At 45.2% G+C, this 25,627-nt stretch overlaps 1 protein-coding gene across 1 annotated transcript in view; it reads right to left on the reverse strand.

Moving 5' to 3' along the window:
- Positions 1-8,763: 8,763 nt before the first annotated feature.
- sh3gl1b (SH3-domain GRB2-like 1b) overlaps positions 8,764-25,627 on the reverse strand; it is a 189,179-nt gene continuing 172,315 nt past the window's right edge. The window contains exon 9 of the mRNA XM_038776508.1: positions 8,764-10,089. Coding sequence (XP_038632436.1) covers positions 9,893-10,089 — 197 coding nt within the window. The 3' untranslated portion in view covers positions 8,764-9,892. The remainder of the gene's footprint in view (positions 10,090-25,627) is intronic.

Raw genomic sequence — 25,627 nt, forward strand, 5'->3', positions numbered from 1 at the left:
TGTTGGAAATGATTTAAATCGGGATATTTCACGCAAGGGTAGAAAACACACTAACCTCGCATTCAAACACTTTTGATGTGGAATATGTAAACTCTGTATGTGACACTTTATGCAACCAAGCTATGGCTTGTTCTTCCCTCATATGTATGTAATGGCTTTATTTAATATTGTTGTTTGTAATTGGAGCACGTCGCTTTCAAATTTTATATGGAATTATGATCCTGATTTCCCAGCATATTATTTTTGAAACATTCAGATTACGAATAAATCTGCCTAATTACTGGATATAAAATAGCTTTATCCGGAGTTGGTTCCACATCATGCTGATTGAGGAAACAGTCAAAAAAGCATTCTACACATTCATCCTCCAGGCCACTTTTGCTAATTTGATTGGTCCAGTCTACATGACGATTACAGTCAAATTCCATAGTGTGGACCACACTACAATAATTTATTGTATAAAGCTCTGTCCAATGATATAACTACTACTAGAGGGCCTGTAAAGTACACCCACAGCATTTTCTGATTCTTATTCTCTACACATACTGATTCCTCTTCCTGATCTTCTGAGCTGAGATCCATTCTCACTAATGCCCTTATGTTATCGGGGCCACATCTCCTCGTTTCCATTGTGCCTGTGCTTGAGATGTTGTCTAACCTGTAATATGTATTTCTCAAACTTGGTAACCATGTATCTAGTATGGTGCTTTGATCCAAACCATTTGTCTCTATTTGTGTCACAAACTCATATCTTACACCATAAGACATAGGAGCAGAATTAGGCCACTCGGCCCATCGAGTCTGCTCCGCCATTCAATCATGGCTGATATTTTCTTATCCCCATTCTCTTGCCTTCTCCCCATAACCCCTGATCCCCTTATTTTATTATTTTTATTCTCCTCCTTTTTCACATTTTCTCCCAAATTTACACCCAATAAACAATAATCAGTAATGAATGTAATGTCAATCCAAATATCAGTAACAACGATCCCATCCTCCCACCAAACCCCAGACATTGGCCTGCATGTTAACATGAAAAAATTACAAAAAGGAATCAGGAATCTCAGGAATCACCCATAGTCACTATTAACACATACAGTCCCCCTTCCCCCAACCCTCCCAAATGTTCGATGTGATCCAATTCTCGAAAGTGCATGAGTAATGCCCATGAATTGTAGAACCCCTCCATCTTTCCCCTCAGTTCAAATTTGACCTTTTCAAGCGTTAAAAATTCCAGCAGGTCCTCCTGCCACACCAGGGCACATGGTGGAGAGGTTGATCTGCACCCTAACAGGATCCACCTTCGGGTGATCAACGAGGTGAAGGCTACGACATCTGCCTCCGTACCCGTTTCTAACCCTGACTGGTCCGACACCGTGAATATGGCCTCCCGAGGCTCCGGGTCCAGTTTCACATGCACCACTTTAGAGCTTACCCTAAACACTTCCTTCCAGTAATCCTCCAGCTTTGGACAGGGCCAAAACATATGAACGTGGTTTGCGGGGCCTCCCCCGCAACGTTCACACACATCTTCTACCCCCTCAAACAGCTGGCTCACCCTCGCCCTTGTAAGGTGCGCCCTATACACCACCTTCAGCTGTATCAGCCCCAACCTCGCAAATGAGGTGGAGGCATTCACCCTCCGGAGCACGTCACACCAGAACCCCTCCTCCATACCCTCTCCCAACTCTTCCTCCCACTTCGCCTTGATCCCTTCCAGTGGCGCCTTCTCCTCCAAAATACAAATAAACCGCCGATACTACCCCCTTCTCCAGTCCCCCTATTGTCAGCACCTCCTCCAGCAATGTGGAAGCCGGATCTACTGGGAAGCTCTGTATCTCCTTTCTGGAAAAGTCTCGAACCTGCATGTATCTAAATATTTCCCCCTGCTCCAGCCCATACTTAGCTCCCAGCTTCTTCAATCCCGCAAAACAAACCCCAAGAAATAAATCTTTTAGTGTTCTAATTCCATTCTCCTCCCATCTCCGAAAATGTCCATCCCACTTCCCTGGCTGAAATCCATGGCTCCCCTGCCTGATCCCCTTATTAATCAAGAACCAATCGATCACTGTCTTAAAGACACTCAGTGAATTGGCCTCCACAGCCTTCTGCGGCAAAGAGTTCCACAGATTTACCACCCACTGGCTGAAGAAATTCCTCCTCGTCTCTGTTTTAAAAGATCGTCCCTTTAGTCTGAGATGGTGTCCTCTGGTTCTTGATTTTCCTATGTGGAAACATCCTCTCCACGTCCACTCTAACTAGGCCTTGCAGTATCTTGTAAGTTTCAATAAGCTCCCCTCTCATCCTTCTAAACTCCAACAAGACCCACAGACCCAGAGTCCTCAAAAGTTCCTCATATGACAAGTTCTTCATTCCAGGGATCATTCTTGTGAACCTCCTCGGGACCCTTTCCAAGCCCACCACATCCTTCCTTAGATACAGGGCCCAAAACTGCTCACAATACTCCAAATGGGGTCTGACCAGAGCTTTATATAGCCTCTGAAGTACATCCCTGGTCTTGTATTCTAGCCCTCTTGACATGAATGCTAACATTGCATTTGCCTTCTTAACTGCCGATGGAACCAGCACATTAACCTTAAGAGAATCGTGAACAAGGACTCATTCCCAAGTCCCTTTGTGCTTCTGATCTCCGAAGCTGTTCCCCATTTAGAAAATAGTCTGTGCCGAAATTCCTCCTTCCAAAGTGCATAATCTCATACTTTTACACATTGTATTTCATTTGCCACTTCATCACCCACTCTCCTAGTTTATCCAAGTCCTTCTGCAGCCCCTTATTGCAATGCTTCACAAATTCAGATAAGGGACCTACACTATTTTTCCCTACTGAAGCACTATTACAGATGGACTCTTTGTCCATTCCTATCCCAATATGCTTGCCTTTACCAACAGCACTACACTTTGTCTCAACTTTTCTCTTTGGATTTCTAATTCTCCCTTCACCTGGTCCCTCTCCCCCACGCTTCCTTTAGTTTACGGGCCCATTTAAATTTAAAGATCTAGTCATATAATTTGCAAAGACACTGGTCCAACTCAGGTTTAAGTGGAGCCCATTGCAATGGAACAGCTCCTTTATTCCTCAGCATTGGTGCCAGTGTCTCAGGATTTAAAACGTCTTCCTGCACCACCCTGAGCTATACATTTAATTCTCCAATCTGCCTCACCCTAGGCCATTTGGCACGTGGTTCAAGTAACAAACCAGAAATGATCACTTTTGATGTTCTGCATTTTCATTTGGACTCCAACTCCTCATATTTTCTCAACAGAACATCAGGCCTAGTCTTCTCATTGTTTCCTACATGGACCATGGCAACTGGATCCTCCTACTCCAGGTTTGTCTCCGGCTGTCAATGTCCTTCACCCTGGCAGAATATTAGGCATGAGCAATAAATGATGGGCCTAGTCAGCAATGCTTTTATCCCTGGAATAAATATTTTTTTAAAAAATAAAGGCATGTAGCACAAATTACTCTGCAAGTACCAAAATGTTGGACACTTGAAGCCAGTAAAATTAACTCCTTAACAGCAACTCAGGAGCAAAATACATAACATAGTCCACCAGGGATAACAGGACAGGGACAGTAACACTGTTCTACCGTTTACGCGCCATGTTAGTGTTAAGCCTTTGTAATTGGAAATACACTGGGTTGCAGTGGCGGATATATAGTTATTTTAAAATAGAGGAGCCAATTCTTTTTTTCTAATTAAGAGGCAATTTAGTGTGGTCAATCCGCCTAACCTGCACATCTTTGCGCAGTCGGGGTGAAACCCACGTGCAGACATGGGAGAATGTACAAACTCCACACGGACAGAGACCCGGGGCCAGGGTCGAACCCGGGTCCTTAGCGCCGTAGACAGCAGTGCTAACCACTGGACCACCGTGCCATCCACGGCGGATTAAGAGTTAGTGGAGCCCTGAGCTCGGCTTCATTTTTAGGTCCCCAACTCCCAGGAACCAACAACAATCCCTCCCCCTGGAACCAGGATGAGCTGGCATTTTAGAAACCTTTATCCTCAGTTTTCCTCCTATTGACAAATTCGGGAACCACCAACAGGAACAGCATTGTGAAAAAAAAACAATTTAGCATTCTTTCTAATAAATTGAGGGGAAAATTAACAGAGTGCAAAGCAGTTTAATGCAATGGGCTTTCCGGAGATAGTCCAGTAGGTCAGATACATTCCTTGTGGAGAGATCGGAAATCAGCAAGAGCGATCAGGTTTTTAAAATATGGTTCTGATTTAGTGGGGGTAGATACATTTAGAAAGAAGCTCGACAATTTTTGCAGTATGTATAACTCTTAAGCTGATGAAACCACATTCTTACAAATGTAAGCATGTAACAGTCTCATTGAGAATCCCCTCCTCCAGATGTAGGCACATAGATGCACACTGATTAACATACAAGTAGGTGTTTCAAATGTGGGTTCAAATTAATAAACTGCAGAGTGGAAAGGGCTGAACTTGGCCTTATTCTGTACAATATTCCTCCACAAATTCTCACTGTTAGGTGACATTGCCCAGAGCAGTTCTGGTGTAACTTTGGCTCCATTTGCACCTTCTCAAATAGGAAAGAACCAAGGGGAGCTGATAAATGGAGAGACAGGCTAATTGGAGGCAATCAAATGCCTTACTGGATGCAATGTGATTTCAGTGAGAAGTGTAACAGCCAGTGAAAAGACACGTTTCAGTGTTCTTTGATGGCAGGGTGACTCGCTCATCATTTTTGGGGGCCCCTGTATTTTGGGGGCCCTGTGCTAAGGCACTGTTTGTTTCATTGCAAATCAGCCCCCGCTGGGTTGTCCTGCTCTAATCCACCCCTAACCCAGGAGAACAGCATGTACTGCATCAGCAAGACAATCCTATTGCCCATTCCAGCTGTGAATAAAATAGGTAATTTATCAAATTAGTTAGAACCTTTTGCATCCTGCTGCGCTAGAAACTCGATTGCAATTGCCCACATTTCTTTTACTCAAGAGTCTCACCCTTGGCAAGTTAAGTTACCAAAAAAGCCCCTGTTGACTGGAAATGTCCTGAAGAAAATATTTGTGGTACAATTCTTAGCAGAAAGAAGCTATGACAGAAAAGAAAATTGAGCTACTGGGATTGATGTGGGTTCTTCAGCTTTGAAAATACTCTGAATTGTGGAAAAGGGCAGGTAGAAACTGGCAAAAGGCTGATATTAACTTTTCATAAGAGTGATCAACATGTGGAACCAACTGCTCGGCAGGAAGTGGAAATAAAAAATCTTGAATTATTTAACAGACAGTTGGATGCTGTAGATATGGGGGAGGGAGAAACTACATTGTTTGATCTTGTTGAACAAAAGGGGGAGGGGGGAATGTTGGCAATGCTGGAACTCAGAATTGAAAGGTTGGAAATACATGGCAAATTATTCAGCATCTGAAAAGAGAATAGACCACTTGTTTATCTTTCAGACACGCCTCCTTTAGAAAGGTTTTCTGGAAGATTGAGCGCAGCCTACCGTATCTGTATTTAATGACTGTGAGTGCTCTTCTGTGTGTTACAGCAGAATATTTAATTCGCACATCCACCACTTGAAACTTAATGCTTTTTTCCATAAATTTAGAGTACCCAATTAATTTTTTCCAATTAAGCGGCAATTTAGCGTGTTCAATCCACCTACCTTGCAACATCTTTTGGGTTGTGGGGGTGAAACCCACGCAATCATGGGGAGAATATGCAAACTCCACACGGACAGTGACCCAGAGCCGGGATCGAACCTGGGACCTCGGCGCCGTGAGACTGCAGTGCTACCACTGCGCCACCATACTGCCCAAACAACTTCATGTTAACCAATCGAGTTAGCTGTTCTATCTGTGCTTCCACTTTTGCATTTTAAGCTGATACGCAATATAGAACTGAGAAACCATGGGGGTTCGGAGCACTGTTGTCAGCTGTGGGTCAAGGAAATAAGAGCACGATCCTTGTCTGAAGGTCTCTCCTTATTGTTTAGGTTTGCTTCAACTACTTGTATTCATTGTCACTATAAAAGACAGGTCAGTCGGCAACTCCTGCGATCTTCCAAATGAACCTAATCTATTTGGTTCATTGGGAGGCATGGCTCACGGCAAATAACTCATTCCCTTCTCAGGGGGAAACTTATAGTTACCTTGTACCTTAGGAAATCCCAAAGATCTAAAAATAACGTCATACAGTATAACTGCTTATGAAGTACACTCTCTTTGGTGGCAGCAAGAGGACTGCTGCATTCAGCATGATATACATGTCAAATGAGATGAACAACCTGCTTTTAGTGACATTAGTTAAGGCAGGGAGAGGGCAGCACGGTGCGCAGTGGGTTAGCCCTGCTGCCTCACGGCGCCAAGGCCCCAGGTTTGATCCCGGCTCTGGATCACTGTCCGAGTGGAGTTTACACATTCTCCCCGTGTTTGCATGGGTTTCGCCGCCACAACCCAAAGATGTGCAGGTTAGGTGGATTGGCCACGCTAAATTGCCCCTTAATTGGAAAAAAAATGAATTGGGTACTTTAAAAAAATTTAAAAAAAAGTTAAGGCAGGGATTGCTAACCAGGACACCGGAAAACTTGCCACACAATCTTCTAAGTCACATGAGACATTGGTTTAACAATTCATCTGAAAGACAGCATTTCTAACAATACAGCACTCCTTCAGTTCTGCGCTGGAATGTCAGCCAAGATTAGTGCTCAAGTCCTGGAGTGGGGATGTCTGACCCAAAGACAAGCACGGTACCATCCAGGTGGCACAGCGATTACCACTGCTGCCTCACGGCGCTGAGGACCCAGGTTCGATCCTGGCCCACTGTCCGTGTGGAGTTTGTACAGTCTCCCCGTGTCTACGTGGGTCTCTCCCCCACAACCCAAAGATGTGCATTGTAGGTGGATTGGCCATGCTAAAATTGTCCCTTAATTGGAAAACAAATAATTGGGTACTCTAAATTTATGAAAAGAAAATTAAGAATGCTACCATTCCTGCTTTGTAAGGAATAAAGTTAGTTAAATGCATATTTCATGTTTGACATTTTGTCCTGAAAAAAGTCACACCCAACCAAAAACACCATATAGATTTATGCAAATCCCAGCTCATATTACCTGCTATTTGTTTATTCTTTACATAATTTGAACAAAACACTACATGGTTTATAATTGTGCTAAACATAAATCTACATGCAGGATTAAACAGTAAAAAAGATACATATTTTGAGTTATAAGCCCATGGCTCTTATAATTATCAAAAGATAGATCGAATTCATAAAGCGTTAGTACAGGTACGGTCACAATCTTCTAATGTTCACGATGAGTTGACAACACTATCAAAAAGTACTGGACAGATACATGGTACATCATGATTAGTGTTAAAGAGCTAGTGTCAATATGGGAGTGCCGCGGCATGATACCTGCCAGATATATGCTGCACATGTTGTACCAGGTTATCATTCAACATCGTGGAGGTCAAAACAGGAATAGTTACTGGAGGCTCGAATTTGATAGTCATTAAACAGTGAGCTAAAAGTTATACCATAGAAAATGACAGTGGGGAAAATTCAAGTCTCACAGAAAACAAAATTCATTCCAGTTATCAATGTGTTTGCCAAGAGAGCAGAGGGTGAAGGACAAGTCAGGATTTCAAATTATTACTGCGCACATCCTTTTTAGGATCCATAAAATAAATGCAGCAGCAATAGGATAACGGCTTAGGGAAGTCAAAGAGTGTGCAACAGGAGCCCCTTACTTACTGACTCCACTTCCCTGAAAGACTGAATTGTGTCTTATTTATATTGCAGATCTGGGGCCATTCCAGATCTAACATGTTTACACGATAAGATGACATTCATAGCACCAGCTTCAATGTGCAAATTGTTCAAATGTTACAAATGTGGCTTTACCATTTTAACTGCAGGCAACCTTTAACCTCAGCGAAAGGTCTTGACAAGCCAGCAATTTGATAATGGCCTTTTTGGATTGGAGGATGGATAAGAGATGGGAGGCTGAGTTCAGCCCACCAGTGAGCAAGTCTAAATAGTGGCCTGAACGACCTGCATCCAGGTTCGTGGGAAGGCATTTCGACCCACCTGTACTTTGGCTGCAGAGGCAGCGGGAGAAACCACCTCACAGGCGCATCCTCTATCTCAAGAGACAATTATGGTGGTTCATTTACAGTACTTCTTCCAATACTGTGTACACCAGCGTATTTATGCTGCAGGATTATGCCTCCTGGCACAGCATGAACAGATCTTCCAAACTGCCCCTCTTTATATTGGATTCAACACTTGTTCTCTACTGGGGTCTTCCCTTCAATATAAAAGTGGTTCATAGAAACGAGGTACTGTTTAAACTTGTACTTCTAAACCAAGGTCTAGTTATTTATAACTTTCACATAACAATTGCAAGGAATGCTTAAACACCCTCACTTGTTCGAAAACTGAGAAAGATGAACCATCAGAAAACTGGGTTCTGTTGTGGAAAAGACGTTGAGTTTTTTTTTTAAAAAGCTTGTCCCCTCCCCCATTCCCTCCTCTATTCAGTGCTGACATTTGCTGGGGTGCAATTCCAAAGACACCAGGCACCTTCTAGTATTTCATCCAAGGAGCTATTATTCTTCATTGATGTCAATGGACTATTTTTCTATCACAGCAGAACATGATCTATACTGTCCTCACCCCATTCACTGCAAACACATTCTCCCAATGGGATAGTATTCATGTGCAGGAACTCTGGCTTGTTTTCCCCTCTCCCTGTTCTAGGGAAGCTAACTACACCTGTGAGGGAGGAAAAAGCAGGTCTGTCACGAACCAGCGGACAGAATTTGCCGAAAAAGAGGTTGTCTAAAATAGAGAGGAACAAAAGTCCTGTTTTGATTCACATCTTAAAACTTAGGATCTTCCACAGCGGAGAGTTAATGTAAACATGGGACAAACAGAAGGCAGTGATGGGTTAGACAAAGTAAGCCAGGAAAGTTCAAAGGCTTAAGTTGTAATGCTGACACCACTACTTGGATTGTACCAGATTCTGGGAATGGGACACTTTCCATTTCAGGCATCCAGTGTTACAGCGTCAGGGACAGCAAGGTTAAGCGCTCTCTCCTGGGTTCCAACTATTCACCTGGTCCCAACCTCAGAGCAGCATCCCCCTCCTGACATTTGTCCAATTCCCACGACAGCCGTCCTGTGCCCCATTGAATGAGATTGCCAGTCCACTGCTGTATGAAACTGGGTTCAGCCTGGTCAAGTTCATTTCACATAGGACCCTGCTAGTTTGCAGAAGGGAAGACAATCACCCATCAGTTCAGGCTGAATGTCAATCCAGGTGCCAGAATTGAGAGGCTGGTGTCTGACCCATTGTGCAACCCAAGGCCGTGTACAATGTGAATTATTTCCATATAACCCCCATTTTAGTGTGAATTGGGAACCAAAGCAATTATAAAAACATATCTTAAAATAAAGGTGATCCAAGATCACGTGACTTCCGCAGCACTAACTGTGCAATAGAAACTAATTTATGATGAGCAGTGTAGGTACTTCCTACACTGGGAGCAATAACACTGTCACAGCTATCTCTTCTGCAAAGCAAATGCCTAATTTCAGCTCTTTCACTTTGTTAGAACTGGACAGCTTACAGATAATTATCCACTGAACTAAATGCTGACCTCTCACAACCATATTGCAATACATGCAGAGTAACTGGAGCTGCAACTTAGATTAACACAAAAGAACATTTGTCAATTCAAAATTTAAAAAAAAAATGATGATGCATTGCACGCAACGTAACACTGCACTGTGAGAAACAACCCATGGAAGTGGACTAGTGTTTTAAATTAAAAGGAATGTTGAAAGTCTCCCTCTCTCCACATCTGTATCTGGTGTCCAGTTCAGCACCTTTACTGAGGTAATGGGACCAGCACTTCCACATAGTTGACAGGGAAGAAGCCCGATTGGCCATGCAGCATTCCTTCATACCAGTTGTCGTCAATCTGATTGGTCAATGTGATGGTGTCTCCTTCCTTGAAGCCAAGCTCTCCTTCATTCTCTGGCTCAAAGTCATAGAGCGCCTTGCAGCATGGCTGGTCTAGGTGTGCTGCACAAAACACAAAACACAGTCTATGAGTAAAATAGCTTTTTTCGCCCCTCCTTTTCCTCTTTTGATAGCACTGGCTCTTGCTGAGGTAAGGTTCCAGGATACCAGCTGCCCTTTGGTACCTCCCCAATTCACCCATGTGTGTGTGTGTGTGCAAACCCAGATTATGGGGATCGGGCGGCAATTTGACCGACACATTACCCAGAAACCACACAAATCCACATTCCAGTCACTGGATAACAATAAACTACAGGAAAACTTGTTAACTTTCCTGCCATAATCCAGGTGCACTGATGCTGATTAAAAGTTCAGCTGAGATAGAAACATAGAATTTACAGTGCAGAAGGAGGCCGTTCGGCCCATCGATTCTGCACTGGCTCTTGGAGAGAGCACCCTACCCAAGCCCACACCTCCAATCTATCCCCATAACCCAGTAACCCCACCCAACACTAAGGGCAATTTTGGACACTAAGGGCAATTTAGCATGGCGAATCCACCTAGCCTGCACATCTTTGGACTGTGGGATGAAACCGGAGGAAACCCACGCACACACGGGTAGAACGTGAAGACTCCGTACAGACAGTGACCCAAGCCGGGAATCGAACCTGGGATCCTGGAGCTGTGAAGCAATAGAGTCACTAGAATTCTCTTAGATGGCAGGAGTGATACCTCAGACACTACCCTCCTGGGAGCGGTAACACTGTCAAAGCAGTTTCACCGTTGAACTCCCAAGGATTGCTTTAGTAGTTTACAGAAAGTGGTATTTTTACTATAAAGCAGGTCAGCAAATTAAACTTTTTTAAAAAAATAAATTGTGTACCAAATTAATTTTTTTCCAATTAAGGGGCAATTTAACATGGCCAATCCACCTACTGTGCACATCATTGGTTTGTGGGGGTGAAACCCATGCAAACACGGGGAGAATGTGCAAACTCCACACGGACAGTGACCCAGAGCCGGGATCGAACCTGGGATCTCGGCGCCGTGAGGCAGCAGTGCTATCCACTGCGCCACCGTGCTTCCCCCAGCAAATTAAACTTGAGTATAAAGGACAGCTAGAGCCAAGAGGTGGAGAGGCAGGAAGCCTTGAAGCCTTGAAAGAGGCAGGAAGCCTTGAAAGAGTGACATGGAGTCAATCTGCTCATTCCATTGCTTTCCTAACTTCCTTTGAACTGCTTTGAGTAGGGAGTCAAGAAACTTCACTGAACAACAACCTGGTTAAAGTGAAAATCAAACCACCTGCTCTCTTGGTCAGAGGAGGGAAGTCATGAAGCAATGTTCAAGGTGGAAAAGCACAAATGAAAGGGGGAAAGTAGAGGATTCCTAACCTTGCTTAAACGTTAAAATAAAATGTTTCAAACTAGGAATTGGCCTATATATCAGTTTGACCATAAAATGTAGGAGCAGAAGTAGACCACTCAATCCATCATGTCTGCTCCTCCATTCAATGAAATAATGGTTGATCTGATGTGATAATCTTCAACTCCAACTTTTCCGCCTTATATCCTTATATCCTTGATTCCCTTACTGATTAAAAATCTGTCTAAAAATCTGTCTATCTCAGCCTTAAACATACTTTAAAAAAAATTTTTTTTAGAGTACCCAATTATTTTTCCCAATTAAGGGGTAATTTTAGCGTGGCCAATTCACCTAACCTGCACATCTTTTGGGTTGTGGGGGCGAAACCCACGCAGACACGGGGAGAACGTGCAAACTCCACGCGGACAGTGACCCAGGGCCAGGATTCGAACCCGGGTCCTCAGCGCCGTAGGCAGCAATGCTAGCCACTGTGCCACCATGCTGCCCCAGCCTTGAACATACTTAACCACCCAGCCTTCACAGCTCTCTGGTAAAGAATTCCAGATTCACTACTCTCAGAGAAGAAATTCCTCTTCATCTCGGTCTTAAATGCGACCCATACTCTGAGATTATGCCATCTGGTCCTGGACTCTTGCACAAGGGGAAACACCCTCTCAGCATCTGTCAAACCCCTGGAGAATCCTATATGTTTCAATGAGGTCACCTCTCATTCTTCTAAATTCCAGTGAGTACACGGTCAACCTACACAACCTCTCCGCATACGAAAATCCCTCCAAACCCAGGATCAACGTAGTGAACCATCTCTGCACTGCCTCCAATGTCAGTATACCTTTCCTTGGATAAGGGGACCAAAACAGTTCACATTTGCTCTTCAGGTTCTTGCCTACTGTACACTCACTTTTTCACCTTGCAGACACAACTACAGCCATCAAGCCATAATTCTATTCCACAACTCTTTTATCCCTGGCTACATAGCAGTCCACCTTCAAAGGTATCCATAAAATCTTTTCAAACAAAGTTTCCTCCTCTTACTGCTTCTCAGCATTCATTCACTCCTATTTTGTGAAGTACCGTAGGACATTTTACTACATTAAAGCTTCTACAGGATGGAACTGAGTCACTGGTGCTGATATCGGAGCTGCCGAGTTACTGAATGGGAGGGGGGGGGCCCGATATCGGGGCCTTTGTCCCGGATTGCCCGGTGGCAAATTCTGCTTGGGTGTAGGTCAGCTGTGCCACCGAAGGTGTCGGCATGGTCGGGAGATATGGCAGAATTTCTGCAATTGGGAGAAAATTAAGTTTTCTCCTGGAGGATCAGTGGAGGGATTTCAAGTGAGATGGAGGCCATTCATATCCGTGATCGAAGATTTGTTTGCCTCTGGTGAGTAAGGCGGGGGGGGAGGTTGTATGGTTTCGGGAGGGTTACGTTAGTTAAGATTTTAGAAAGGGAAACAAATTACAGTTTGTACTGTGGCTGTATTTTCTGGATGGATGTGGGATTTTTCTCTGTTGTGTTTGGATTAACCTGTAATGTACGTGACAGCTTTAGATTAAATACAGGACCACCTCACTCACCAGCACAGGCTGGCACAGCAAGGGCTGTCATGATTACTCCAGGTTATAGTCCAATGGTAGTTATAATCATTAGCACACTGTAGTTTTCGTAAAATTAATTTATGGGATGTGGGAGTCGGTGGTTAGGAAAACGTTTATTGCCCATTCCTAGTTGCCCTTCAGAAGATGGTGTGTTGCCTTCTTGAACCACTGCAGTCCTTGAGGTGTAAGTACACCCACTGTGCTGTTAGTGAGGGAGTTCCAGGATTTTGTCCCTGCGAAAGTGAAGGAAGAGTGATATATTTCCAAGTCAGGGTGGTGAGTGACTTGGAGGGGAACCTCCAGGTGGTGGGGTTCCCAGATATCTGCTCCTCTTGTCCTTCTAGATGGCAGTGTTCGTGGGTTTGGAAAGTGCTGTCTAAGGAACTTTGGCGAGTTACTGCAGTGCATCTTGTAGGTGGTACACACGGCTGCAACTGTTGGTCAGTGGTAGAGGGTTTGAATGTTTGTGGAAGGGGTGCAATCAAGCGAGCTGCTTTGTTCTGGATGGTGTCAAGCTTCTGGAGTGTCATTGGAGCTGCACTCATCCAGGCACGTGGAGAATATTCCATAACACTCCATACCTGCGCCTTGTAGATGATGGACATGCTTTGGGGGGTCACGACGTGTGTTACAGGCCATAGGATTCCGAGCCTTTGACCTGCCCTAGTTGTGGTGTTGTGCGAAGCAAATAATGGCACGATGGGAAAACTAGTCAAGTTTCTTGGTACAATGAAATTTAAACTGACTTCGCATAACCTAAGGCACAAATACAAGCAGAAAAGGTCAACTTGACCCGAAAACTGGCTGACTCTAAACTCAGATAAAACTCAGTCGTCATAACCCAGAGCAGTCTAAATACACAAGGTAAGCTAGAACTCGTCTCTTTGGATACTTAAACAAGTCTGCTCCGTTTCTTAAACATGCGATCAAAAGACAAGATAATGATATGAGATCCCGAGTCCTCTAAAGGTCAGCAAGGTGGCGCCAGTTTTATGATATTGCTTATAGAACATAGAACGATATAGCGCAGTACAGGCCCTTCGGCCCTCGATGTTGCACCGACATGGAAAAAATCTAAAGGCCATCTAACCTACACTACGCCCTTATCATCCATATGCTTATCCAATAAACTTTTAAATGCCCTCAATGTTGGCGAGTTCACTACTGTTGCAGGTAGGGCATTCCACGGCCTCACCACTCTTTGCGTAAAAAACCTACCTCTGACCTCTGTCCTATATCTATTACCCCTCAATTTAAGGCTATGTCCCCTCGTGCTAGCCGCCTCCATCCGCGGGAGAAGGCTCTCGCTGTCCACCCTATCTAACCCTCTGATCATTTTGTATGCCTCTATTAAGTCACCTCTTAACCTTCTTCTCTCTAACGAAAACAACCTCAAGTCCATCAGCCTTTCCTCATAAGATTTTCCCTCCATACCAGGCAACATCCTGGTAAATCTCCTCTGCACCCGTTCCAAAGCTTCCACGTCCTTCCTATAATGAGGCGACCAGAACTGTACGCAATACTCCAAATGCGGCCGCACTAGAGTTTTGTAAAAACTGCAACATGACCTAATGGCTCCGGAACTCAATCCCTCTACCAATAAAGGCCAACACACCATAGGCCTTCTTCACAACCCTATCAACCTGGGTGGCAACTTTCAGGGATCTATGTACATGGACACCGAGATCCCTCTGCTCATCCACACTACCAAGAATTTTACCATTAGCCAAATATTCCGCATTCCTGTTATTCTTTCCAAAGTGAATCACCTCACACTTCTCCACATTAAACTCCATTTGCCACCTCTCAGCCCAGCTCTGCAGCTTATCTATGTCCCTCTGTAACCTGCAACATCCTTCCGCACTGTCTACAACTCCACCGACTTTAGTGTCGTCTGCAAATTTACTCACCCATCCTTCTGCGCCCTCCTCTAGGTCATTTATAAAAATGACAAACAGCAACGGCCCCAGAACAGATCCTTGTGGTACGCCACTCGTAACTGAAGTCCATTCTGAACATTTCCCCTCAACTACCACTCTCTGTCTTCTTTCAACGAGCCAATTTCTGATCCACATCTCTAAATCACCCTCAATCCCCAGCCTCCGTATTTTCTGCAATAGCCGACCGTGGGGAACCTTATCAAACGCTTTACTGAAATCCATATACACCACATCAACTGCTCTACCCTCGTCTACCTGTTCAGTCACCTTCTCAAAGAACTCGATAAGGTTTGTGAGGCATGACCTACCCTTCACAAAACCATGCTGACTGTCCCTAATCATATTATTCCTATCTAGATGATTATAAATCGTATCTTTTATTATCCTCTCCAAGACTTTACCCACCACAGACGTTAGGCTCACCGGCATATAGTTACCGGGGTTATCTCTACTCCCCTTCTTGAACAAAGGGACCACATTTGCTATCCTCCAGTCCTCTGGCACTATTCCTGTAGCCAATGATGACCTAAAAATCAAAGCCAAAGGCTCAGCAATCTCTTCCCTGGCTTCCCAGAGAATCCTAGGATAAATCCCATCCGGCCCCGGGGACTTATCTATTTTCACCTTGTCCAGAATTGCCAACACTTCTTCCCTACGCACCTCAATGCCATCTATTCTAATAGCCTGGGTCTCAGCATTCTCCTCCACAATATTATCTTTTTCTTGAGTGAATACTGACGAAAAGTATTCATTTAGTATCTCGCTTATCTCCTCAGCCTCCACACACAACTTCCCACCACTGTCCTTGACTGGCCCTACTCTTACCCTAGTCATTCTTTTATTCCTGACATACCTATAGAAAGCTTTTGGGTTTTCCTTGATCCTACCTGCCAAAGACTTCTCATGTCCCCTCCTTGCTCGTCTCAGCTCTCTCTTTAGATCCTTCCTCGCTTCCTTGTAACTATCAGGCGCCCCAACTGAAACTTCACGCCTCATCTTCACATAAGCCTCCTTCTTCCTCTTAACAAGAGATTCCACTTCTTTGGTAAACCACGGTTCCCTCGCTCGACCCCTTCCTCCCTGCCTGACTGGTACGTACTTATCAAGAACAGGCAATAGCTGTTCCTTGAACAAGCTCCACATATCCAGTGTGCCCAACCCTTGCAGCCTACTTCTCCAACCAACACATCCTAAGTCATGTCTAATGGCATCATAATTGTCCTTCCCCCAGCTATAACTCTTGCCCTGCGGGGTATATGCGGGGCTTATGTTTTACTTTTGATCAAATTCCTGACCAAGCTGTATTCATGTTATCTTGATCTATAATGTATAAGTATCGTCCTATTTGTCTGTAATAGCGCAGACTTGGGACGGACCCAGCAGTTTCTATTTGACTGCTTTCCGACTCCAAGTTTCAGCCATTTCTGCATGCAGACAGTTGTAATTTGCAAATAAAGTTAAGTTTTGTTTTCTTTTTTTTTATAAATGTTTTTTATTGAGTTTTCATATTTTATATATGACAAATTACAAATTATTAGAGAGAAGAAAAAAAAAGAAAACACAAAAATTTAACATGAATATTTACAGGTAAGCATCTTCATAACAACAATTGTGGCCGCTCCCTTTAGCCAGCATACATATTTTACATTCCCCAATATGGCCGAGGCACATGTTTATAGGCACTTATTTATAGTTTGGTTTTGGGCCTTGGCTTGCCATCAAACCCCCGTAACGAGCCCGTAACCCGCCCCCCCCGGCTACCTTCCCCAGATTCACGTCCATCTTCCCCTGATTCTTGGCCACCGACTATTCTTCCTCTTGTACGTTGGCCACAAACAGGTCCCGGAACAGTTGCATGAATGGCTCCCATGTTCTGTGGAAGCCGTCATCCGACCCTCGGATGGCGAATTTGATTTTCTCCATTTGGAGAGATTCCGAGAGGTCGGACAGCCAGTCTGCAGCTCTGGGCGGTGCTGCTGACCGCCAGCCAAACAGGATTCTACGGCGGGCGATCAGGGAGGCAAAGGCAAGGGCGTCCGCCCTCCTCCCCAGGAATAGATCTGGCTGGTCTGAAACCCCGAAGACCGCCACTATCGGGCATGGCTCCACCCTCACCCCCACCACTTTGGACATAGCCTCGAAGAAGGCTGTCCAGTACTCCACAAGTCTGGGGCAAGACCAGAACATGTGGGCGTGGTTGGCCGGGCCTCTTTGGCACCGCTCACATCTGTCCTCCACCTCCGGGAAGAACCTACTCATGCGGTTTCTTGTTAAGTGGGCTCTATGTACCACTTTTAGTTGCATCAGGCTGAGCCTTGCGCACGTGGAGGTGGAGTTGACCCTATGCAGTGCTTCGCTCCAGAGTCTCCACCCTATCTCCATCCCCAGGTCGTCCTCCCATTTCCTTCTTGTTGCGGCCAGTACGGTGTCGTCCCTATCTACCAGTCGGTCATACATGTCACTACAGTTCCCTTTCTCTAGGATACTTGCGTCCAGTAGGTCTTCCAGTAGTGTCTGTCGTGGCGGTTGTGGGTACGTCCTTGTCTCCTTTCGTAGGAAGTTTTTGAGCTGCAGGTACCGTAGCTCGTTCCCCCCAGCTAGCTGAAATTTCTCTGTCAGTTCGTCCAGTGTTGCGATCCTGTCGTCCGTGTATAGGTCCCTGACTGTCAGTGTCCCCCCCGTCCTGCCTCCACCGTTTGAAGGTGGCGTCAGTCAGTGCTGGTTTGAACCTATGGTTGTTGCAGATGGGAGCCTTGTCCGACATTTTGTACAGGCCAAATTGCTGCCGCAGTTGATTCCAGGATTGGAGGGTGGCTGTCACCACTGGGCTGCTGGAGTGTTTTTTGGGTGGGGATGGGAGTGCTGCCGTGGCGAGGGCCCGGAGGGAGGTTCCCATGCAGGAGGCCTCCTCCGCACGCACCCACTCAGCTTCTGGCTCCTGGATCCATCCCCTTACTCGCGCGGCTGTTGCCACCCAGTGGTAGAATTGTAGATTCGGGAGGGCTAGCCCCCCCCCCTGGATTTTGTTTTTTGTAGGACCTTCTTTGGGATCCTAGCATTTTTACCCCCCCCATACGAACGCCATGATAAGTTTGTCCAGCGCTTTGAAAAAGGCCTTGGGGATGTAGATCGGAATGGATCTAAACAGGAAGAGGAACCTGGGCAGTACGTTCATTTTGATCGTCTGGACTCTCCCCGCGAGGGAGAGCGGGACTGTGTTCCATCTTTGCAGGTCCTTTTTAACTTCCTCCGTCAGGCTGGTGAGGTTCCATTTGTGGATCCCTTTCCAGTCATGGGCTATTTGGATCCCCAGGTAGCGGAATTTATGTCGGGCTTGTTTGAACGGCAGCCCCTTTAGTGCTGCCCCCCCCCCCCCCCTTGCGGGTGTACTGGGAAGATCTCACTTTTGCTCATGTTGAGTTTGTAGCCCGAGAAGGCTCCAAACTCTTTCAGGAGCGCGATGATTCCGTCCATGCTGCTTTGTGGGTCCAAGATATAGAGGAGCAGATCATCCGCATAGAGTGAGACTCTGTGCTCTCTACCTCCCCTTCGGATCCCCCTCCAATTTTTTGCTGCCCTGAGCGCGATTGCTAGCGGTTCGATTGCTAGTGCGAACAGCAGCGGGGACAGTGGGCATCCTTGTCTGGTGCCCCTGTGCAGCTGGAAGTATTGGGAGTTGGTATTGTTGGTCCGTACACTCGCCATGGGAGCATTGTATAGGAGCTTTACCCAAGCGGTGAACCCTGTTCCAAGCCCGAACCGCTCTATGAGGTATTTCCATTCGACTCTGTCGAAGGCCTTTTCTGCGTCCAGGGAGACGATCACCTCTTGTGCTCTCTCCCCGGAGGGGGTCATTATCACGTTCAGCAGGCGCCTGATGTTCGCGGTAAGCTGTCTACCTTTGACGAAGCCCGTCTGGTCCTCTGTGACCACCTCAGGTACACAGTCTTCTAGCCTTTTGGCTAGGATTTTGGCCAGTATTTTGGCGTCTGCATTCAGCAGAGATATGGGTCTGTATGACCCACATTCCGTTGGGTCTTTGTCTTTCTTAGGTATCAGCGAGATTGAGGCCTGTGCTAACGTGGGTGGCAGTGTGCCCCTAGCTAGCGAGTCTGTGAACATCTCCCGCAGGTGCGGGGCCAGCGCTGTCGCAAATTTTTTGTAGAAGTCCGCCGGGAATCCGTCCGGTCCCGGCGCCTTCCCCGTCTGCATGGAGCTAATGCTCTCCATGATCTCTCCCAGTGCTAGTGGTGCTTCCAGATCCCGTTTTCTGCCCTCTCCCACGACTGGTATGTCCAGTCCATCAAGAACGCGGTTCATCCCAGCCTTCCCCGTTGGGGGCTCTGAGGTGTACAGCTCTTGGTAGAAGGCCTTGAAGGTTTAGTTTTGTTTTCTTAACGAGCGTTGTTGAATCTTTCTATCACAGTCCAGAAGCGGGAAAAATATTAACTACAACATAGTAGCCACAGTATTAATATGGCTTGTCGAGCTCAGTTTCTGATCAATAGTAAGATGTTGATGGTAATGCCGTTGAATGTCATGGGGCGATGGTTAGATTCTCTCTGGTCGGAAATGGTCATTACCTGGCACTTGTGTGGCACAAATGTAACTTGCCACTTGCCAACCCAAGCCTGGATATTGTCCAGGTCTTGCTGCATCTGGACATGGGCTGCTTCATTATCTGAGTCGCGAATGATGCTCAACATTGTGCAGTCATGCGCAAACATCCCCACTTCTGACCTCATGATGGAAGGGAAGTCATTGATAAAGCAGCTGAAGATGGTCAGGCCTAGGACACTGCCTTGAGGAACTTCTGCAGTGATGTCCTGGAGCTGAGATGATTGACCTCCAACCACCATAACCATCTTCCTTTGTACCAGGTATGACTCCAACCAGCACAGAGTTTTACCCTAATTCCTATCGACTTCAGTTTTGCTCGGGATCCTTGATGCCATACTTGGTCAAATACTGTCTTGACGTCAAGGACAGTGACTCTCACCTCACCTCTGGCATTCAGCTCTTCTGCCCTTGTTTCAACTAAAGCTGTAATAAGGCCAGGAGCTGAGTGACCCAGGTGGAACCTAGATTAAGCGTCCGTGAGCAGGTTATTGCTGAGCAAGTACCACTTGATAGCATTGTTAATGACCTCTTCCATCACTTTGCTGATGATGGAGAGGAGACAGATAGGACAGTAATTGACTTGGTTGGATTTGTTTTGTTTCTCGTGTCCAGAACAAACCTGGGCAATTTTCCACATTGCCAGGTAGATGCCAGTGTTGTTGCTGTACTGGAACAGCTTGGCTAGGGGTGCAGCAAGTTCTGAAGCACAAGTCTTCCATACCATTGCAGGAATATTGTCAGCTTGTGGCACTGTTTTAACATACATGACAAACTATTTTCCAATACATGTATTGGCAATGCCAGAAAGTTAATTCCATTAGTAAAATACAAGGGCAGCACGGTGGCACAGCTGCCTCACGATGTTGAAGACCCTGGTTCAATCCCAGCCCCGGGTCATTGTACGTATGGAGTTTGCTCATTTTCCCAGTGTCTGCATGGATCTCACCCCTAAAACCCAAAAAGATGTGCAGGGTAGGTAAATTGATCACGTTAAATTGTCCCTTAACTGGAAAAAAAAATAATTTTCTAAATTTAAAAATAGGAAAAGAAATAACAAAATACAAAAGTCAGATTCAGAAAACTTGCATAAATAAAATATTTGGGTAGTGAGTTACAGCAGAATGATGAGTATGCCGTACACCAGTGGTTACCAAACCGAGAGGTCACAGGCCTTTGGAAATCATTGAGTTTATAATGGGAAAGCAGAATGTCATCCAGTGTGGTGATCAATGGTCTCACCTAGGATGTGTGCAATCATTTTTTTTATTTTTTTGAAAATAAATATAGGGTACAACAATTATTATTTTTTCCAATTAATGGGAAATTTAGCACAGCCAATCCACCTAACCTGCACATCTTTGAGTTGTGAGCGCGAAACCCACGTAGGCAAGGGGAGAATGTGCAAACTCCACACAGACAGTGACCCAGGCTGGGATCGAACCTGGATCCTCAGCGTTGTTGGCAGCAATGCTAACCACAGCTGCCACGGTGCCGCCCCAGGATGGGTGCAATTATTGACAGAATGTTCAAGGCAAAGCAGGTACAGTCCCTGCTGACAACACTGGAGCTTCTGACCTAAGATCCAAGCTTGTGAAATCTGCAAGTGCTTCTCAGTTCTCAATATTTTGGTGCCAACTGTTTCTGGACTGGCAGGAGGCCATTTGGGCTACTAACATCTTTTAAAAATGTTAGCACAAGTGGCTCCCAGGCACTCTTTGCACCTGAACATCTCAAGACAAACAGGGAATTGGACAGATGTTGAAAGAGAGAAATGCTAATGGAGAATTGGAGGCAAACAGGAAAATGGGATTAGAATTTGTGGTTCATATGCCAAAACAATTATGGTCACAGATTAATTGGCCCTCTGGTTTATTTGGATTTGGTAGTATTCAGCTAAATTGGCAGGGAAGTTTGGAACATAGTTGTGTACAGGAGGAGGAAAATACCATTGATGAACAGCAGAGGGAGCTGATATGTTAGCGATACAATCAATATCACTACTAAAAATAGCCTCTTCCCATATTTCTTTCACTCACAAACTGGGGAAACAGCTCTTACTAAAACTGAATGATTGGGTTACACAGGTAATTACAACAGCTTTCAATGACTAAACAGCTCAACAATAATTTTTTAAAAAATGATTGTCCTTTGAGCTTTGATCACAATTAAACCTCCAACTATAATCTTTATTAAATCATGACAGCCCCAGCTGTCTTTATATTCAGCAGAACTAAAAGTTGAGCATTAGCTACACTACTCACAAAAGAGATCTGCAGGCTGGCATCTTATTGAGCTTGTCTGAATGGAAGGAGGCTGTTCATAGGGAAGTTAACATTAAAATTACATTTAAATTAAATATAACATATAAATCTCGTCTATAATCAGTCAATTCTTAAAAGGTGATGAATTGAGTTTCAGCAGCTAGATATAATGCATTCCATACCTAACATGTCTTTGTGCAGAGAAAAATAATTCCAAATTGCTACTTTATATATTAATACCAAGGTTCTTACTATCAATTTAGCAATCTGTGAATATAATGTAATAAAGTGTCGGAAAAGAGCACATCGAGCAGTACAACACCAAGGTCAGGTACTGATGGTTACACATCTTTCACGGGGGTCGAGCACCACACGCAGGAAGTGCACTGCCCCGCATATACACTTACTTGAATGCAATTTTTTTGTCTTTGCGACTGAATGGGCAGCACTGTGGTGCAGTGGTTAGCACTGCTATCACATAGAGCTGAGGACCCGAGCTCCATCCTGGCCTCCTGTTCGTGTGGAGTTTGCGCATTCTCCTCGTGTCAGCGTGGAGACACGACCCAAAAGGATGTGCAGGGTAGGTGAACTGGCCACGCTACATTGCCCCCAAATTGGAAAAAAAGAATTGGGTACTCGTTTTTGCGACTGAACATTACAGCTAAAGCACCAAACTTGGTAACAAAGTTGATGAATAGCAACTGACTATGTGGAGATGCTTAGATCAGCACAGTATGAGGAGAATTTACTGCTCTCTTTAAGGCTGGCCATTAATAACATCTGAATTACTACTGAAAGGACAGTATATGGATGCAATATAATAAAACAGATTGCTAATTCTGTAAAATGGGAAGAAATATTATGGTCCAGAAAAAGATATTGTATATTGACTCTTTCAATTAGCTTGGGGATAAGAGCGACAGTTCTTACTGAAAATTCTGCCAGTCAACAACATAACATTTTTATGCAACCTTAACAGTGCATGTTAGTCTTATTATTATTCTTCCCCCTGCTCACGCGATTGCTGACTCTGGCTGATGTATGGTTATATTGACGGCGGCAGTCCGGGTACCTTGCCAAGTGGAGAGCCTTTATAGTAAATGCGAGCAGTCTAAATGACAGTGGAAAGCATCATAGCTGATGCTCATCAACAGATGATGCCAAATAAGCGATTTCCAACAGGAGAGTCACAAGATAGCAATTGGGAGTGGGAATCATTTTACATGGCCAGGAATCGTGCTGCCTTTCCGGCCGAGCTCGATTAAGTTGAGGGTGGGGAGGGTGTTGGATGGCCTCCCCACCTGAATGCTAATTGAGGCCCATAATTAAGCAATTATTTTCCACTTAAGGGCTTTATCCCACTGCCGCTAATATTCATTGGGGGGGGGGGGCGCGCGGATGAGAAAGGCAAACCGACAGGCACGCAGGATGGATCCCTCAATTAAAGTTACTCAGTGCCTGATTGAAAGACCGATATTGGGAAAGGGGGAACCTGGTAAGAGCCAGAGCCTGCCATTTCTTCTGACCTCATTCCCCCACCCATAACTAACCTCCAGGCGAGACCCTATGCTGCCCTTCCTCAAAATCTATTACATTTCTAACTTTCCCCCGGTTCTGACAAAGGTCACAGGTCTGAAATGTTAACGCTGCTCCTCTCTCCAAAGATGCTGCCATAACATGCTGCGTATTTGCAGCATTTTCTATTTTTTTTCCTTCTGCTCTGCTTGGATCAGTTTCATACTGGCTCGGAACCAAAAAGATCCAGAGGGGGAAACCTGTTAAGGTACGGCCTTCAAGTAATTTGCACCTTTCTCTTTCATTCAGTTATGCCGAAGTGAACGACAGCAGCAACATCCGACTCACAAGGAAAGGCTGTGACACTTGGGAGATGAAATTTTATTTTAGTGGCAGATTATAATAAATTTAATTTCTGTAAACACCCAACACAAACTTGTAGCTCAGTTAAACCTCAAAAGTTAAAGTGAATTTAAAACTCGAAAGAATTAGGTGAACATTGTTCGGAAAACTGGGAAACTTATCTGAAGTTGGATGAATGGGTGGAAAAGACATCTTGTGTTTAAGGAAAGAGTAGTTAAACTAGATTTGGATTCAACAGCAAAGTATGTATGTTCAGGAGCAAGAAAAATTGATCCATGCTAATGAGTTCATCAGAGAGGAGTTGCTTCTGTCCCCTGCTGGTTAGCATAAACTGATAGACACATTTATATAAAGAAACAGAAGTTATTTTTATATTGTGCTAATATTGCGAGCAATAAATTTGCTAGTTAAGCTGAGTAGCCAAGAATAATCCACAAAGTATAAATGCAACCAAAGTTCATCTCTCATCAATTCTTTCCTGTGTTGTAGTTCATGATAGTGCTGGCAAATCTTCTGATCTTGGTGACCAGCATACAATCAGGGTCAGTGCTTATACAGCGGTGGAGAGATCAGAGTCAGATTCATAATCTGAATTCAAATACAACCTATTTATGAAATGTTGGCTGCTGGTGCTGGAGCCCAACACCCAACTGCAGGTCACGTGAATAGTACATTCAGTAAATCTTACTGGATTGGATTTTGGTGAGGTATTGCAAATTTTCTTTAATTCCTACTTTCTTCTTTGTTTTGCTCCCCCCTTTTCGCCCCCTCCTTCTCACAAAGGGTAACAGTTTCATAAACAATGACTAATCTCTAGAATATTACCTGTTCTTTGTGCACAAATCTAGGTCAGAAAGGCTGTTTTTTAAAAAAATAAACATATATTGAGGTATTTCTTTGGCATTGTAACAGCAACAAAATCAACAATGTACATAACAAGGAAAATATAAACATAGTGCAAATTCCACCTCCCTCTCCCACAGGTCCTGCCATTGCTTAGCCCCCTAACCTATGCTAACCTAACCCCCCCCCCCCTTCTGCTGACGATTAATTCTCTGCGAGGAAGTCGACAAATGGCTGCCACCTCCAGGCAAACCCCGACAGAGACCCTCTCATGGCAAACTTAATTTTCTCCAGGCAGAGGAAGCCAGCCATGTCTGAAAGCCAGATCTCTGATTTCGGGGGCTTTGAGTCCCTCCAAGCCAGCAATATGCGCCTCCGGGCTACCAGGGAAGCAAAGGCCAGAACGTCCGCCACTTTCTCCTCCTGGATTCTCGGATCCTGTGATACACCAAAAATCGCCACCTCCAGACTCATTGCCACCCTCATATTTAATACTGTGGACATGGCGTCAGCAAACCCCTGGCAAAATCCCTGTTTTGGACATGCCCAGAACATATTGACATGGTTCGCTGCCCCCCCCCCCCCCCCCACCCCCCCCCCCCCCCCCACCCCGTACACGTCGCACACCTATCCTCCACCCCAAAGAATCTGCTCATCCGGGCCACTGTCATGTGAGCCCGGTGAACAACCTTAAATTGGATCAGGCTGAGCCCGGCACATGTTGCAGTCGCGTTGACCCTTCCTAACGAGTCCGCCCGGAGGCCCTCCTCCATCTCTCCCCCCAGATCCTCCTCCCACTTTTGCTTCAGCTCCTCGGTCTGCGTCTCCTCCGAACCCATAAGCTCTTTATATATGTCCGAGACGCTCCCCTCTCCTATCCATCCGCTGGATATCACCCTATCCTGAATCCCCCTTAGCGGCAGGAGTGGGAAGGTTGGTACCTGCTTCCGCAGAAACTCCCGTACCTGTAAATATCGGAATTCATTTCCCCCCACCAATGCAAACTTCTCCTCCAGCACCCTCACACTCGGAAAGCATCCTTCTATGAATAAGTCCCCCATCCTACCAATCCCTGCTCTC

Source organism: Scyliorhinus canicula, chromosome 18 (assembly GCF_902713615.1).
Source record: "Scyliorhinus canicula chromosome 18, sScyCan1.1, whole genome shotgun sequence".
Taxonomy (NCBI): domain Eukaryota; kingdom Metazoa; phylum Chordata; class Chondrichthyes; order Carcharhiniformes; family Scyliorhinidae; genus Scyliorhinus; species Scyliorhinus canicula.